This window comes from Bison bison, unplaced genomic scaffold (genome assembly GCF_000754665.1).
Source record: "Bison bison bison isolate TAMUID 2011002044 unplaced genomic scaffold, Bison_UMD1.0 scf7180017864385, whole genome shotgun sequence".
Classification (NCBI taxonomy): Eukaryota; Metazoa; Chordata; class Mammalia; order Artiodactyla; family Bovidae; genus Bison; species Bison bison.
Window position 1 is genome coordinate 1,366,428 of NW_011494957.1, and position 14,697 is coordinate 1,381,124.

A 14,697-nucleotide genomic window follows, 5' to 3' on the forward strand; every position below is an offset into this window, starting at 1 on the left:
TTGAATAGGGTTGAGGTCAAGTCTCAGAAAGGAAAAGAGAACAGATACAGGGTGGGGCCGTACCGAGACATGAAGAACTACAATAATGCTTCAGAACTTGGGTGCTTCAGAATGCAAAGTGCATTCCCACTGCTATCTCATTTTGTTTTGGTAGCAACTTCCTCAGAGAAGGCAATGGCACCCTACTCCAGTACTCTTGCCTGGAGAATCCCAGGGACGGCAGAGCCTGGTAGGCTGCCATCCATGGGGTCGCACAGAGTCGGACATGACTGAAGCGACTTAGCAGTAGCAGCAGCAGCAGAAACTTCCTGGAGTTGGAGGAACCACTCCAGTTTATGCAAGAAGGAAAGGAGACTTGAAGACATTGAGTGGCTGGTCAGTCATTACAACCATGGTGATGGGTAAGAAACTGAAACCCAAGCATCTGGCTCAAAACCTAAGCTGTCACTCTGCTGTGTCTTCACTGTCTTTGGCTTTATGATTATTGGACACACTTCATTTGCAAGAGACTATCACCAACCTTCAATGGTGCACTAAAAATTACATTATAGTGTTCAACTGTTAAACTTCAGAAAAAAAATACAAGTGTTAAACGATCTCATCCAACTTAGCAATAAATAGAAAGCCACATTACACTGACTGCACATGGAGAAGGCTTTTAGATAAAAAGCAAGTCTTTAACTTTTGTTCAAAATAATTTTCAGATTCAGCTATGAATAGCATGAATTATGAAGACAGTTATAATTAATGCCCACTGCCTAAACCAGAATTCTCCGAAAGTTCAGAATTAAAGAGGGTAAGGTGTCGTTTGAGATGTTTCTTCTCTTCAGGTTGTTCACACAACTTGACTTCAATATTGCCATCACTGAAGGCTTCTCCTTTGGTCTCCTCAACTGGGTTCCCTTTCCGGGAAAACACTGCTTTCTTCTGCATCATCGTAATCCCTGAATTTCCATGCCTTCGTGCTGGGGATAAGGTTTCTTTTACAATGCAATAACAAACTGCAGATAAAAAATTCTTTTTGAAGTTTTCATTCATAAATGCATAAACAATTGGATTACAGATGGAATTGGAGAATCCAATTATTTGCACTATAGCAAAAATCATCTTGATTGTAACATCGTCATATTCCTTCTCCAAGTTGCCTGAAATAAAAAAATAATCCTTTAGAATGGACATTTGTTTGAATGAATATAAAACAACATTTTTGTTTATCTTCCATCTTTATGAAACAGTTACACTTGTACAACTATGTAAAATTCTCTGTGAAAAATTCTCCAAGACTTTGGGGAGAGCCATCTGATGTCTGAAGAAGAGGACTCATTGTGATGAGTCCTCCTTGTTAAAGAATCTAGGGTTACAAGCCCAGCACATGTTAGAGGGCTTATTGCATTTCAACATGATTTCAAGCTTCACATAAACTGGAAGATGCAGTCACCCTTCAAATGTCCACTTGTCTTACAGAAACAAATCATCTGAGAACCATGTTAAGGCTCAGATTATCAGAGATGATATATTAAAGATCTAGCTGAAATCCTGGGTGTTATTAAATTCATGTGGTTCACGTGTGGGTTCCAAATAGGGAACACTCACAGGATGTCACACTTCTTCCAAGGTTTAAATGGTTTAGGGAGACCAGAAGGCATAGCATGGGAGATGCATCTCAAACATTTTTCTTTATTTTCTATAATTACTAAAGCTTTGATCAAACTCATATATAATTACCCATCACATAATGATCTGGTTATCTTGTAAATTTGAAAGAAACCTAGTAAATGTTTGAGATTTGATTACCCAAGTGAATGGCTAAATATTTCAATGATTCACTGTCCATTCTATCAGGGGATGAACCAAAACTTCCATCAAGTGAGAAGGACAGTCACTCACTGTATTCCATCATCATGTGAACAATGTGGAAAGGTGCCCAGCACACAGCAAAGAGAGCCACCACTGTCACCATCATAACGACAGCTCGCTTCTTCTTCCTGGGTCCATAAGGATACACTGTGTCAGTTAACTTTTCCTTGGCAGATGTGTCAAGTTTAGACCTCTCAGTGATAATTTTCAAATGTAAATGAAGCTTGTGTATGCTCAGTCTCTTCAGTTGTGTCTAACTCTTTGTGACCCTAAGGACTGTAGCCCACCAGGCTCCTCTGTCCATGGGATTCTCCAGGCAAGAATACTGGAGTGGGTTATCATGCCCTTCTTCAGGGGATCTTCCCAACTCATGGATAGAACCTCTGTCTCTTGCATCTCCTGCACTGCAGGTGAATTCTCTACCACTGAGCCACGAGGGAAGCCTCTAATGAAGCTCATGACAAGCTAACTGTGAGCTGTTTATCATCCTTCCTCATCGTTACTATCCTCATCCCTATATTTCTAATATTACAAATATCCTTAAGATACGTGCTCATTATGAGCCTAGCAGCATGCTGGATGCTTGGCACAGATTAATCTTCCTGACAAGCCATTGGACAGAAGCAGGAACTGAGGCACAGAGAAGGTTACTGCTAAGTCTCTTCAGTCATGTCCGACTCTGTGCGCCCCCATAGACGGCAGCCTACCAGGTTCCTCCGTCCCTGGGATTCTCCAGGCAAGAATACTGGAGTGGGTTGCCATTTCCTTCTCCAATGCATAAAAGGGAAAAGTGAAAGTGAAGTCACTCAGTTGTTTCCGACTCTTCGCGACCCCATGGACTGCAGCCCACGAGGCTCCTCCGTCCATGGGATTTTCCGGGCAAGAGTACTGGACTGGGTTGCCATTGCCTTCTGCTCAGAGAAGGTTAAGTAACTTGCAAAGTCAGATGGCTTTGCAGATCAGAAAGTTGAGAATTTAAACGATAAAGTTTAGTTTGGATTTAAATGTAGGCAGTCTAACTTCAGTGCCAAAGCTCTTATTCATTTTATATCAAAAAACACTCATGCCTGTGATAGAAAAATATGGGAAGTCCTCAGGACAGAATTAAAATGTAATCTTCCATTATATAATTAAATAATATGATTAACCAGGGATTCAGAGTTTTCTCTATTAGTCACGATTAACGTCTGCAAGAGATCTGCGCATTTTCAAATTTTAACGAGTCGCATTCATTATTATCTCAACGTGTTAGCCTTTTCTTCGGAGGAAAAGAGAGCTAAATCAGCAATAGTCCCAAGATGCTGAACAGCGTAGCACCCTGTACATGGAGCCGTAGTACGTCTTTATACAAATCGGGCACTAGAGGTCGCTGCACACTTCAAGAAATGATAAACCGCCACACCACTAGACTTCTAAGCTGGTGCCATGCAGTGTAGCTTATAAAATAAACCAAATGGCCCACAAGTACCGTAGCAGTAATTGTGTTTTTAAATTTCTGTTAGTCCATATGATCAGAAAGTAAAGCCCTTAGGTAAAAATAACATATAAAATAATTAAATTATTTTAATTTTTATTTAATAATTAAATTATTTTAAATTAAATAAATAACATACTCTCACCTCCAAAGGACTTTCATATGTATCATCTCACTCTTTTTAGCATCATTCTTTGGGTATGTATGTGTGTGTTAGTTGCTCAGTCGCGTCGACTCTTTGCGACCCCATGGACTGCAGCCCACCAAGCTCTTCTGTCCATGAGATTTTCCAGGCAAGAATACTGGAGTGGGTTGCCATTCCCTTCTCCCAATCCAGGGATTGAACCCAAGTCTCCTGCATTGCAGGCAGATTCTTTACCAACTGAACCAGCCATCAGGGAAGCCCCAAAATAAAATATAAGATAACAATTTAAAATAAATAACATACTCTGGTTTCCAGAGTATTTTTATACCTATCATCTCAAATCTTTTAGCATCATTACTTGTACAGGAGGAAGTATGGATGGATATTTTGATGCTTTCTAGTACATATGAGGAAAGTCAGGGGCTTGGGAGTAAGGAGATTTATCTACATCAAGTGGCTGGGGAGTAGCAGAAAGGAGAGAGTCACAACAATTTGCATCAACATGCAGATGAAAATATAACAATTAAAAAATTTTCAGGCAATTATCTGTAACAGTGACCTCCCCCTCTAACTTGGGAGCTGGTGATCTTGCTCTTTCTTTCTGTCATATGTAAAATAAAAAGTTCAAAGTCAGCGCATGTGCGCGACATAAATTACCAATGACACTTTGATTACATTATCCAGGCATCTGAGATCTCTGGCTACGGTCTCTAAAACAGGTGAATGTTTTAAACAGGTGAATGTTCCATGCAACACACCTGGCTATTTTTGACATTTCTTTTCCATGAATAGTTCGAAGCACAGAGCCATCCCCAACTCTTTTCTTTATCCAAAGTTCATAGCCAATCTTACTGTACAGGATAAGCATCACCATGAGAGGCAGGAGGAAAAGGATGACAAGGATGAAGGTGGTGTAGATTTTCTGGTGCACAGGGCTGCTCCACTCTTCCAAGCAGCACACATGTTCTTTCTCATATAAGAAGTCATACTTAATCTTTAAAATAAGTATAATTCAGTTAGAAGAGCCAGAGGCAGCATCAAAGCACACAAAGCAACCAAGTCTACTGTCAGGCAGGCTTCTCAGAGCCTCACATGTTTACTGTGGGTACATACTTCAAATGAGATACAATTTTGCTTCTTCTTTTTTTGTGAAGTGTGCTTTCTCGCCTTCACTGCTTAGATACTTGACAGTTTGATATTTTCTTTTCGATTTTAAATGGAATCGAGGTCCATAGCCTGTTCACTTTAAAAAAAAAAAATCTTTTCCACCTTCTTACATGCTAGTCAAGGAAATGGCAACCCACTCCAGTGTTCCTGCCTGGAGAATCCCAGGGATGGAGGAACTTAGTAGGCTGCTGTCTATGGGGTTGCACAGAGTCAGACATGACTGACATGACTTAGCAGCAGCAGCAGCATTAAATTTTCAGTTGAGTGAAAGAAAGAACACTAGAATGACCAAAGTATGTATGAAAAAAATATTTTATTCTAGCATGCCAGCTGGTTATGCTGCATGCATACTCCATCACTTAGTCACAGCTGACTCTTTGCAACCCTCTGGACTGTAGCCCACCAGGCTCCTGTGTTTATGGGATTTCCCAGGCAAGAATCTTGGAGTGGGTTGCCATTTCCTTCTCTAGGGGATCTTTCCAACCCAGGGATCAAACCCTGTCTCTTGCATCTCCTGCACTGACAGGCAGATACTTTATCACTGTGCCACATGGGAAAGCAACCAGCTAGTTTGCTGTTACATGATTTTGCTTCCTCAATTGTTGATGAGATCAGTTTTGACAAGGCATCAGACTTCTTCCAATTGAATAAGTACCAAAAATATGCATTTTGTTTCTGAACTGAAATTCTGTATTTTGCTACTGCTGTTTCAGATTGTAGTGATCATGCTGTTCACAAAGATTTTAGAGAGGAAACTTGTAGCTTTTAGATTTTGAGATGAATGAGAAATTAGAATCTGAACTATTGCCAGTGTACTAATATTCAGACCCAATTATAAGCCTTTGACGTATATATTATACAGAAAGGCAATTTCTAAGTACTATTTCTAAGAGACTGACTTATGAGTTCAAAAATTAATAATAACAATTACAATTTGTTGCTGTTGTTTAGTCGCTCAGTAACGTCCAACTCTTTTGCGAGCCTATGTACTATAGCCTGCCAGGCTCCTCTGTCCATGGGATTTCCCAGGCAAGAATATTGTACTGGAGTGGGTTGCCATTTCCTTCTCCAGGGGATTTTTCTGATCCAGGGATCAAACTCATGTCTCCTGCATTGGCAAGTGGATTGCTTACAACCAAGCCACCAGGGAAACCATAGAAAATGCTAATATGAGAAAAATTAAACATTTACAGTACATTCAAAAGTCATATATCTGGATAATAGGAATTAAAGTTAGAGAATTGATCAAAATTCTTGTCATCTGAGTCACTCTGGAGCTTTACAGATGAGGAACATTTAAGTCTTAACACATATTTCGGCCTCCATTCCCAGAGTATTATCACCAATCTTCAAAGCCAATTGAATGGCGGGGGCGGTGGGTGGGAAGCTTTCTGGTATTGTTATCAAAAGTATGACAATTCAAGTTTTGATCTAGGCATTACTTTTCAAATGCAATGAGGAATGAAAGTATTAAACAATAACTTCAAGGTCTGTACTCCCTGGGAAGAGGATATGAAGGTGAAGCTCATTCTGACTCATGTAAGTAGAGCCCACAGGGCCTAAAACCATGGGGGTCACCTACTGATGCATTCTAAAGCATAAGGAGAGGCTGACAGCTTCTGAACTATGCACTTTCCCCTGGGGACAAGCAGAGACCTTCTTGTCTCTGAGAAGAGACAAGAGGGTGTGCTCAGATGGTTTCATGGGAACCAATTTCAGACCTTCTATGTCTAAACTCACAATTCTCCAAAAATCTCACTACCTAAGAGAAGGTGTGGGGGTGGGGTTGAAGTGTCATGCTGGGTCTACATTCCCAATTCCTTTTTCATAATCCCCCTTCTTTCAGTCTCCACAAGTCCTATCTCTTACCCAACTGCAATCTCACTCTGGACCACCAAAATAAGAGGTAGTCCAAACTATGGATGTCAGTGAAGCCCCCTTGATCAAGGCACCATAAATCCAGGACAGGGTTTTGTGCCTTTCCCTGTATTAAATGGATTTCTATTCAGGGGAAACTTGACATTAGAAAAAGAAAAAAAGGTGTTTTGACAGTTGATGAGATGTGAATTCCCATTATCTGCATAGTAAAGGGCAGAAGTGATGACAACTTTAACTTAACCACCTTGTTGCTTCCAGCCCCTGAAAGCTGTCAGATACATCACTCCTGGGAGAGAGCGCAGCAGGAGCAAAGCAAAGAGAACATCAGTGCAAATGGTGACATCACTGGCACTTCATTTCAGCTGGCCGAGGAATTAAAGCGTCTTGCATGCTTGCACTCTTGCTAATACAATTTAGGAGGGAGAAGGTGGCCGTGGGAGAGCATATTAATACATTTATTTGACTTGAAAAATGAAATCATACTTTTTCTTGACAGAAAGCAAATCTGATTTGGCTGATCCGGCTGACAGAGGGAACTGGTTTTGCCAATTAGATTTAATTAATTTTCTACAAAATAAATGAGTTGTATTTTAAAATATATTTAAAGCATATGATAAAATAATTTTATTTTTAAAAATGGACATATCTCCTTGTGTTCTGTGAGCCAGAATTAGACTCCCTATGGGAACTGGGTTGGGTTATTTTTAAAGGTATGGGTTTCCTGCTGGAAATAAGGGCAGCCTCAGAGAAAGGAGTTGGCCACGTCCAGCTGTGTGTGAAAGCTTAAGGAAGGGAGTAGCCATTGGAAGCCCCAGGGATATTATTTGTGAGGAACCCATGAAATAAAGAATCAATCATGAGAAACAGTAATCTGCAGAATAAGGGGATCAAAGCTCCTCTCCATACCCTAGGATTCTAGGCCTAAAATGGCTCAAACTGGGGAAAGGGAGATATCTTAAATTGATTTGAAAGTATGGACTTGAGGGATTGTGACACTGGACTGGATATTTTGATAAGGGAACTAACAATATTCAGTGACCAGTTACTGTTCTTGTGACTGAAAATGACCGGAGGAATTTTATTCTCTGAATGACCACAAGAGTTACAGGACCCATTCAAGGCTTCATCCATCACATTTTTAGAGGTGGTAAGAGAGAATAAAACTGCCTTCTGTTGTTACCTGTGCGCTCAAGCTCATTTATATACAGGTTGCATCGAACATCAAAGTGAAAAGTGAAAGGGTCAGTCGCTCAGTCGTATCCGACTCTATGCGACCCCACGGACTATAGCCTGCCAGGCTCCTCTGTTCATGCAATTCTCCAGGCAAGAATACTGGAGTGGGTAGCCATTCCCTTCTCCATGGGATCTTCCCAATACAGGGATCAAACCTGAGTCTCCTGCACTGCAGGTAGATTCTTTACCACCTGAGCCACCAGGGAAGCCCTAAGTCACTTTTTAAAATGCACTCTTGCCTGAGGGCTCATTTGATATCCTGGCCAGGGGAACACTGAGTGTCCAGCAGCTTCATGTTTACCTATACTAATTTAAAAAGGTACAAAAGATAAGTAATTTAAAAAATTATCTCAGAGGCCATGTGAGCAACCCTCTTGTGTCTTTGAAGACCACTGTCTACACTAGCTCTCCCAGGCAGGACACATTCAAGTAGGCCCCAGTAAAGAGATCAGGTCACCAAAAATGGTGCAGTGTTTTCTTCACTGTGAATCACCACTGCAGGCTGGGCCCAGCTGACAGAGGTGTGAGGGGAACAGAGAGGTTTATCTTTATTATAAAGATACACACAGACTGATATCACATATAGAAAGTTATTAAGAATCAATCATTTAAGGTCATTCTCAGGTTCACAAATCAATGGCTTGCATGTTCCAGTTCAGATATTTGTCAGTGACTAAGAGGCAGCGGAAGTGCTTATGAAGGAAAATCAACCAATAAGTAGATAAATGGTTAACATTTTTTTGTGACTTAAAAACAAAAGAGAAATCTAGAGCAAGCATCAAACTCTTAGGATGTAACAAGACACTGAACAACACCAGGAACGGCATGTTTCTGCTGGCAGGCAAATGCAGAAAGTGACCCTGGAACATTTTATTTTAAGCATTAAAGTCTTAACAATATAAGTTCAAGGAAGAGCTGAAAAAAGCAGAGAAAACTATCTTAAAGCAAATTATTTTATTCCACTTGAAAAACCTCCAGTGAAAAAATTGAGATCACACAAATTTGCAGTAATGTGCTTGCAGGGAGGAAAATGATTACAAGTAAGAGGGGTGGAAAAACATTTCAACACTGATTACCAATCCCAGCCCCCAGTCTACCTCAAGTCGTTGCACATGCCACATGGGAGCTCCCACGATGATGGCCACCAGCCAGACCAGCCCTGTAAAACGTTAAGATTATTAGAATGCAACTCAGCAAAGCAAAATCCACCTGCGCTTAATTCTCTAACCATAAAGACTCCTTATGTTCAAGGGACCGCATCATATTTTCCCTGGCGCAGGGCAGTGGTCTCCTCACATTTTCCACTCTACCCTCCAAATCGTCACTGGAGCATAAAGAACAGACTTTTGGACACATTGGGAGAAGGAGAGGGAGGGATGATTTTCGAGAATAGCGCTGAAACATATCGGTAAAATAGGTAGCCAGTGGGAGTTTGATGTATGCATGACACAGGGAACCCAACCTGGAGGGAAGGAGTGGGGAGGGAGGTGAAAGAGGGGTTCGGGAGGGAGGGGACGCGTGTATGCCTATGGCCGATGCATGCTGATGTACAGCAAAAACCATCACAATGTAAATTATCCTCCAATTAAAAGTAATTAAGCAACTAATTTAAAGAATAAAAAGCTGTTGCTGGATAAAGCGCAAATTCCTTAAAAGGGTCCCGGAGGTTCTCTACAATGTCGCTTGCCTCTCTGTGTCCTGTGACATTTCTGTTCACGTTCTTCACGCCCGAGTCCTCTCATGAGGAATTTACAGAATTGGTCTCAGCTCCCATTTCCCTTGGCAGGAACAGATTGGGCACCTACTGTTTGTTTTTTGAATGGATGAATAACATAAACATGATAGAGTGAATCCTCTATAGCTTCTTAAAGTTGAAATTATATTTATTTTAAGCATAATTATATAAGCATTATTTTCTTGTTTACAAAACAAACGTGTAAAAAAAAAACCAGAGTACTTTTTCCAAATTTCCCGTTTTCCATGAGTTTGTTGAGGGGATTACTTCAATGATGCATTCCTTAGCAAAGAACAAAAGAGAATCTTAACATACCAGGGCAAGGCCAGAACCAAGAGCACTGCTTTTGAAGAAAATTTCCCAGCTCAAACTCTGCTTGCTCTTTGTGTATTGAGTGGGAGCATTTAAAAAAAACACTGCGTAGCTGTAGATCTCAAGGAACCCACTTAAACTGTGATTGAAATTTATTATAAAGATACACACGGACTGACACCACCTATAGAAAGTTATCATGAATCAATGATTCAAGGTTGTCCTCAGGCTCACAGATCATTGTCTCTGTTTCTGCCCCCCACTCTCTCTTCATTTCTACACACATCCATTCTCTCCTAGTCCAATAATTATTTTATTGTTATCTCATATCCAATCATTTTTCCAGTCTTTAGTAGAAATTTTGGAGGAATTGAGCCTACCTGGCTTAGCTCATTGCCAGTTCTCTTGACTCCACTGTCTGCTCAGTGATAGAAGGGCAATAAGTGGTATAATCTAGGCAAGGAAGCCTAGCAGGTTCCGCCGGCTGAGGCATGGGGGTGGGGGATTCATCTAGAGGGCGGACCCAGTGAGGGGCGGACCCAGTGAGGGGGCGGACCCAGTGAGGGGGCGGACCCAGTGAGGGGGCGGACCCAGTGAGAGGACACAGCTGGTTTCCCTAGTGACAGAGACAGAGGGAGACATGAGTCAGCGCTGCGGAAAGCCTCTTGGGTAGATGAACCTTCTTGATTTAAATGCCTTTCTGTCTCCTACGACTTTTTTGAATAGGAACTGCCTTGGCTGCCTATTATCAACTTTGCCTTCAAATGTCAAAACTCTCTTTCCTTCTCTGTCTTTTTGAAAATAACTTCCGCCCTCCATGTATTTCTTTCCTAACCCTCTTTCCACACCCACATGCTATTTTCAGATGTTCTGATGGTGGAAACATGTCAATTATTAAAAGCCAAGAGGTCTTTGAATTCTTTTTCAGGGAGAATGTGACATAAATTTGAAAATAATTAACAGTTTTTTCCCTCTATGGGCCTATCTATTTGGTTCAAATTATTTCAAAGAGTTTAGTGTAGCAAAACCTTCAGGAGTTCTTTCTGTAACTCTATTATCCCATGCTGGCTAAATTATTACAGCAGAAATAAATGTTTACTCATTCCTCTCAAGTGAGATATTAGTAAAAATTCCTCTTTGATTATCATATTTGTTCTTCTGAAACCTCTGGTTATTCAGCTATAACGCATTCAAATCGCTGAGAACCACCCTGAAGTTTTAAATGGCTCAATTATAATTACCAAATAAAGAAATTTTTCCATTTCACTGTGCTACGCTTTATGACATTGCTTTCGGTTTACATACATCACAGGACACACGGTGATTCAGAAATGGTTACAGCAAGCTGGGGATTCAGGAGTGCCTGAAGCACAGTTAGGATGTGAATGAAATCCACCTTTGTCAGGCATCTCCAGCGCTTGGGTGTCCTCACAGGTCTTGCTGCCTTCTGCTGTTGTACACTTCGCACTGAGACCCGTCTAGGCAGCACCCGTGTTGCCCACTCTTCTAAACACACCTTCCTGGCCTCTGTCAAAACCTACCTGTTGAAATCTGCTTGCTTCTTACCTCAGGATGACAGCTGACTAATCTAATGAATATTAATATGGAGATGCCACTGACAGATTTTAGATCAGCTGTGTGCCTGTGTGCGTTAAGTCGTTTCAGTCCTATCCGACTCTTTGCAACCCTATGGATGGTCGCCCACAAGGTTCCTCTGTCCATGGGATTCTCCAGGCAAGAACACTGGAGTGGGTTGATGTGCCCTCCTCCAGGGGATCTTCCTGATCAGGGATTGAACCCGCATCTCTTATGCCTACCTGCACTGGTAGGCGGGTTCTTTACCACTAGCGCCAGGCTAAAAAGTTAGGAACAGTAACTCAGGGAAATCTGAGAGAAGAGATTTTCAGAGCTGAGCTAGGGCTCAAGGAGAGAGGGGAGGGGAACAGTAAGTTCGGAGATGACTGAAACTGTAAAATGACACCCCAGTGCCTCCAAGACAGACAGGCGGTTCCTCCTTTAGTTCATAAACATGGTTCAAGTTACAGAAATTCTCTTTGGTCTGTAATGAAGCACAGCTTTAATGCTGCCAGGGGCATGTCCTCACCCAGCATTGTGAAAGCCCTTTGGTTGGTGTACTGCCATTTCATTTTAAAAGGATGCACCAGCCCCTGGTGTCTCTCCACAGCAATGCAGGTCATCGTGAGGATTTCTGTCACGACAGCGGTGGACTGGACAAATGGCACCATCTTGCAAATGAAGGCACCTGCAGCAAGGAACCAGGACAAGTTAAGCAGCAACAGGAATCCAAGTGTCATCTCTCTTTGTCATTATCACAATAAATTAGTTCTGAGCCTCTGTTTAAAAGTTTTATGACTATAATTACACAGTAGATACAAAATAATTGAGGAAGTTTGCACTGGCTGATATTTTCTTTCCTTAAGTGGATTTCAAGTTACTAAACGATATGTAATTATGTATAGTGGGATGATGAAAGGACAAATAAGTATCTGGCCATTGACAATAAGCAGAAGAAAATCAGTGTGACCCTTCCTTGAGAATAAGCAAAGTTGCTATTAACTGGTTTCTTGGGGTCTAAACCACAAAGTGGTTCTTGATTCTTTCTTCCTTTTTGGTTCCCTGTCAAATCATAACAAAGGAATAATTTTCACCAAAGACTCTCTGATTTCTTCTTTTATCTTTTATTGTCCTTTGACTTCCTGTCCAAGACTTAATATGCAGATTATACCTTTAGGCTCTTAACTGATTTCACATTCTCTAATGCAAAGTCTCAAAGTCTGCGAGCATACTTCATTTGATATACATAATATTTTAAATAAAAATATCTGAATGCATTGTCTGCATTTATAAATTTCTTACACTGTGTGTCCGGCCCCCTCACCACTGGTATTTGTGAGATACGGTCTGATATCTCTGCTCTTGAATCCACCCTGCTCATCAATACCAAATTAATTACTTTGAACTATCTGAAAAACATAAGCTCAGGGAGTATAAAAAGTTGGAAGAGACTTCAATCCACTTGCTCAAACCAGAGACCTTCTTTTCACCTCCTCTCCCAAATGCTCTGCCTGGCTCTGCTTAGAGACCTAAGGAAGCCCTCCTTGCTGGCACATCCTCACTTCAGGTCTTCTCATGTCTTTTCCTTCTGCTTGGAATGTTCTTCCCCAGGAGAATATTCCTCACACCTTTCACCGAAGTCTTTGCTCAGATGTCACCCTTTCAATGAGGCTGACCTACTTGAACAACCCTGTTGTCACTACAGCATGTCCCTTGCCACCTCCTTTCGTTCCTCCTCTCTTATTCTACTCTTTTCCCATAACTCTTCCAATTCCAACATGCTATGTAATTTACTGACTTGCTTTACCGTTTATTGAAAGTTTCCTCACCCCTGTGCATGCATGCTTAGTCGCTTCAGTTCATGTCCGACTCTTTGTGACCCGACTCTTAAGTTCATGGACCTTAGCCCACCAGGCTCCTCTGTCCATGGGATTCTCCAGGCAAGAATACTGCCGTGCCCTCCTCCAGGGGACCTTCCTGACCCTGTGTCTTCTCCTCCTCCTGTGTCTCCTGCATTGGCAAGTGGGTTCTTTACTGCTAGTGGCACCTGGGAGGACCTTCCCCAGCCCTACTAGGATGTAAACACTTTGAGAGTAAGGGTTTTTGTCTCTTTTCGCACTGATGTGTTCCAAGCACAGAGAATGGCACATGGAAGGTGCTCAACTGGCATTCACTGAGCCGAAGAGGATGAGTGACTAGCAAGCTCTTAACCTTGTTAAACTGACATCATTCAACTTTGGAGAGGCTCTCGCTGGGAAAAAGATCTTTCAATAATTCCATCCACTTCTAATTTTTCTTTCTGAGAGTTCCAGAATTAACCAACTATCTTTCCCAAAGAGCAATTCTTCATATATTTAAAATATACTTTTATGTCACTCTTAAGTCTTTTCCAGTTGCTCCAGCTATTCCTCATGATATGCTTTTCAGATCTTGCAACTCTCTGGACACCTTCCATTGAACTTACTCAGGTTGTGACTATGTGGCCCAGAAGGGAACCCACCATGCTCAGGATGTGGCCTGGACAAGGCAGAAACTGTAGGGCTGTACTGCTTCCCTGGGTCTGAACATCTTCTTCTGTGAGTTTAACTGAAATACACATCAGCCCTTCATGCTAGAATTTTCAAATGGTTGGTGTCTGTTCAACTTGAAGTCAATTTGAAATGAATTGGGTCCATTTAACATTACACCATCCTTATGGCAGAAAGTGAAGAGGAACTAAAGAGACTCTTGATGAAAGTGAAAGAGGAGAGTGAAAAAGTTGGCTTAAAGCTCAACATTCAGAAAACGAAGATCATGGCATCTGGTCCCATCACTTCATGGGAAATAGATGGGGAAACAGTGGAAACAGTGTCAGACTTTATTTTTCTGGGCTCCAAAATCACTGCAGATGGTGACTGCAGCCATGAAATTAAAAGACACTTACTCCTTGGAAGGAAAGTTATGACCAACCTAGATAGCATATTCAAAAGCAGAGACATCACTTTGCCAACAAAGGTCCATCTTGTCAAGGCTATGGTTTTTCCAGTGGTCATGTATGGATGTGAGAGTTGGACTGTGAAGAAAGCTGAGTGCTGAAGAATTGATGCTTTTGAACTGTGGTGTTGGAGAAGACTCTTGAGAGTCCCTTGGACTGCAAGGAGATCCAACCAGTCCATTCTAAAGGAGATCAGCCCTAGGTGTTCTTTGGAAGGAATGATGCTAAAGCTGAAACTCCAGTACTTTGGCCACCTCATGTGAAGAGTTGACTCATTGGAAAAGACTCTGATGCTGGGAGGGATTGGGGGCAGGAGGAGAAGGGGACAACAGAGGATGAGATGGCTG

At 41.6% G+C, this 14,697-nt stretch overlaps 1 protein-coding gene across 1 annotated transcript in view; it reads right to left on the reverse strand.

Annotated features, from left to right (window-relative positions):
* Positions 1–744: 744 nt before the first annotated feature.
* The window catches only part of QRFPR (pyroglutamylated RFamide peptide receptor), a 60,938-nt gene continuing 46,985 nt past the window's right edge, over positions 745–14,697 (reverse strand). Inside the window, exons 2-6 of the mRNA XM_010858327.1 lie at positions 11,906–12,064; positions 8,852–8,913; positions 4,235–4,470; positions 1,888–1,985; positions 745–1,145 (exon numbers count right to left, since the gene is read on the reverse strand). Of these exons, the coding sequence (XP_010856629.1) occupies positions 745–1,145; positions 1,888–1,985; positions 4,235–4,470; positions 8,852–8,913; positions 11,906–12,064 (956 nt within the window). The remainder of the gene's footprint in view (positions 1,146–1,887; positions 1,986–4,234; positions 4,471–8,851; positions 8,914–11,905; positions 12,065–14,697) is intronic.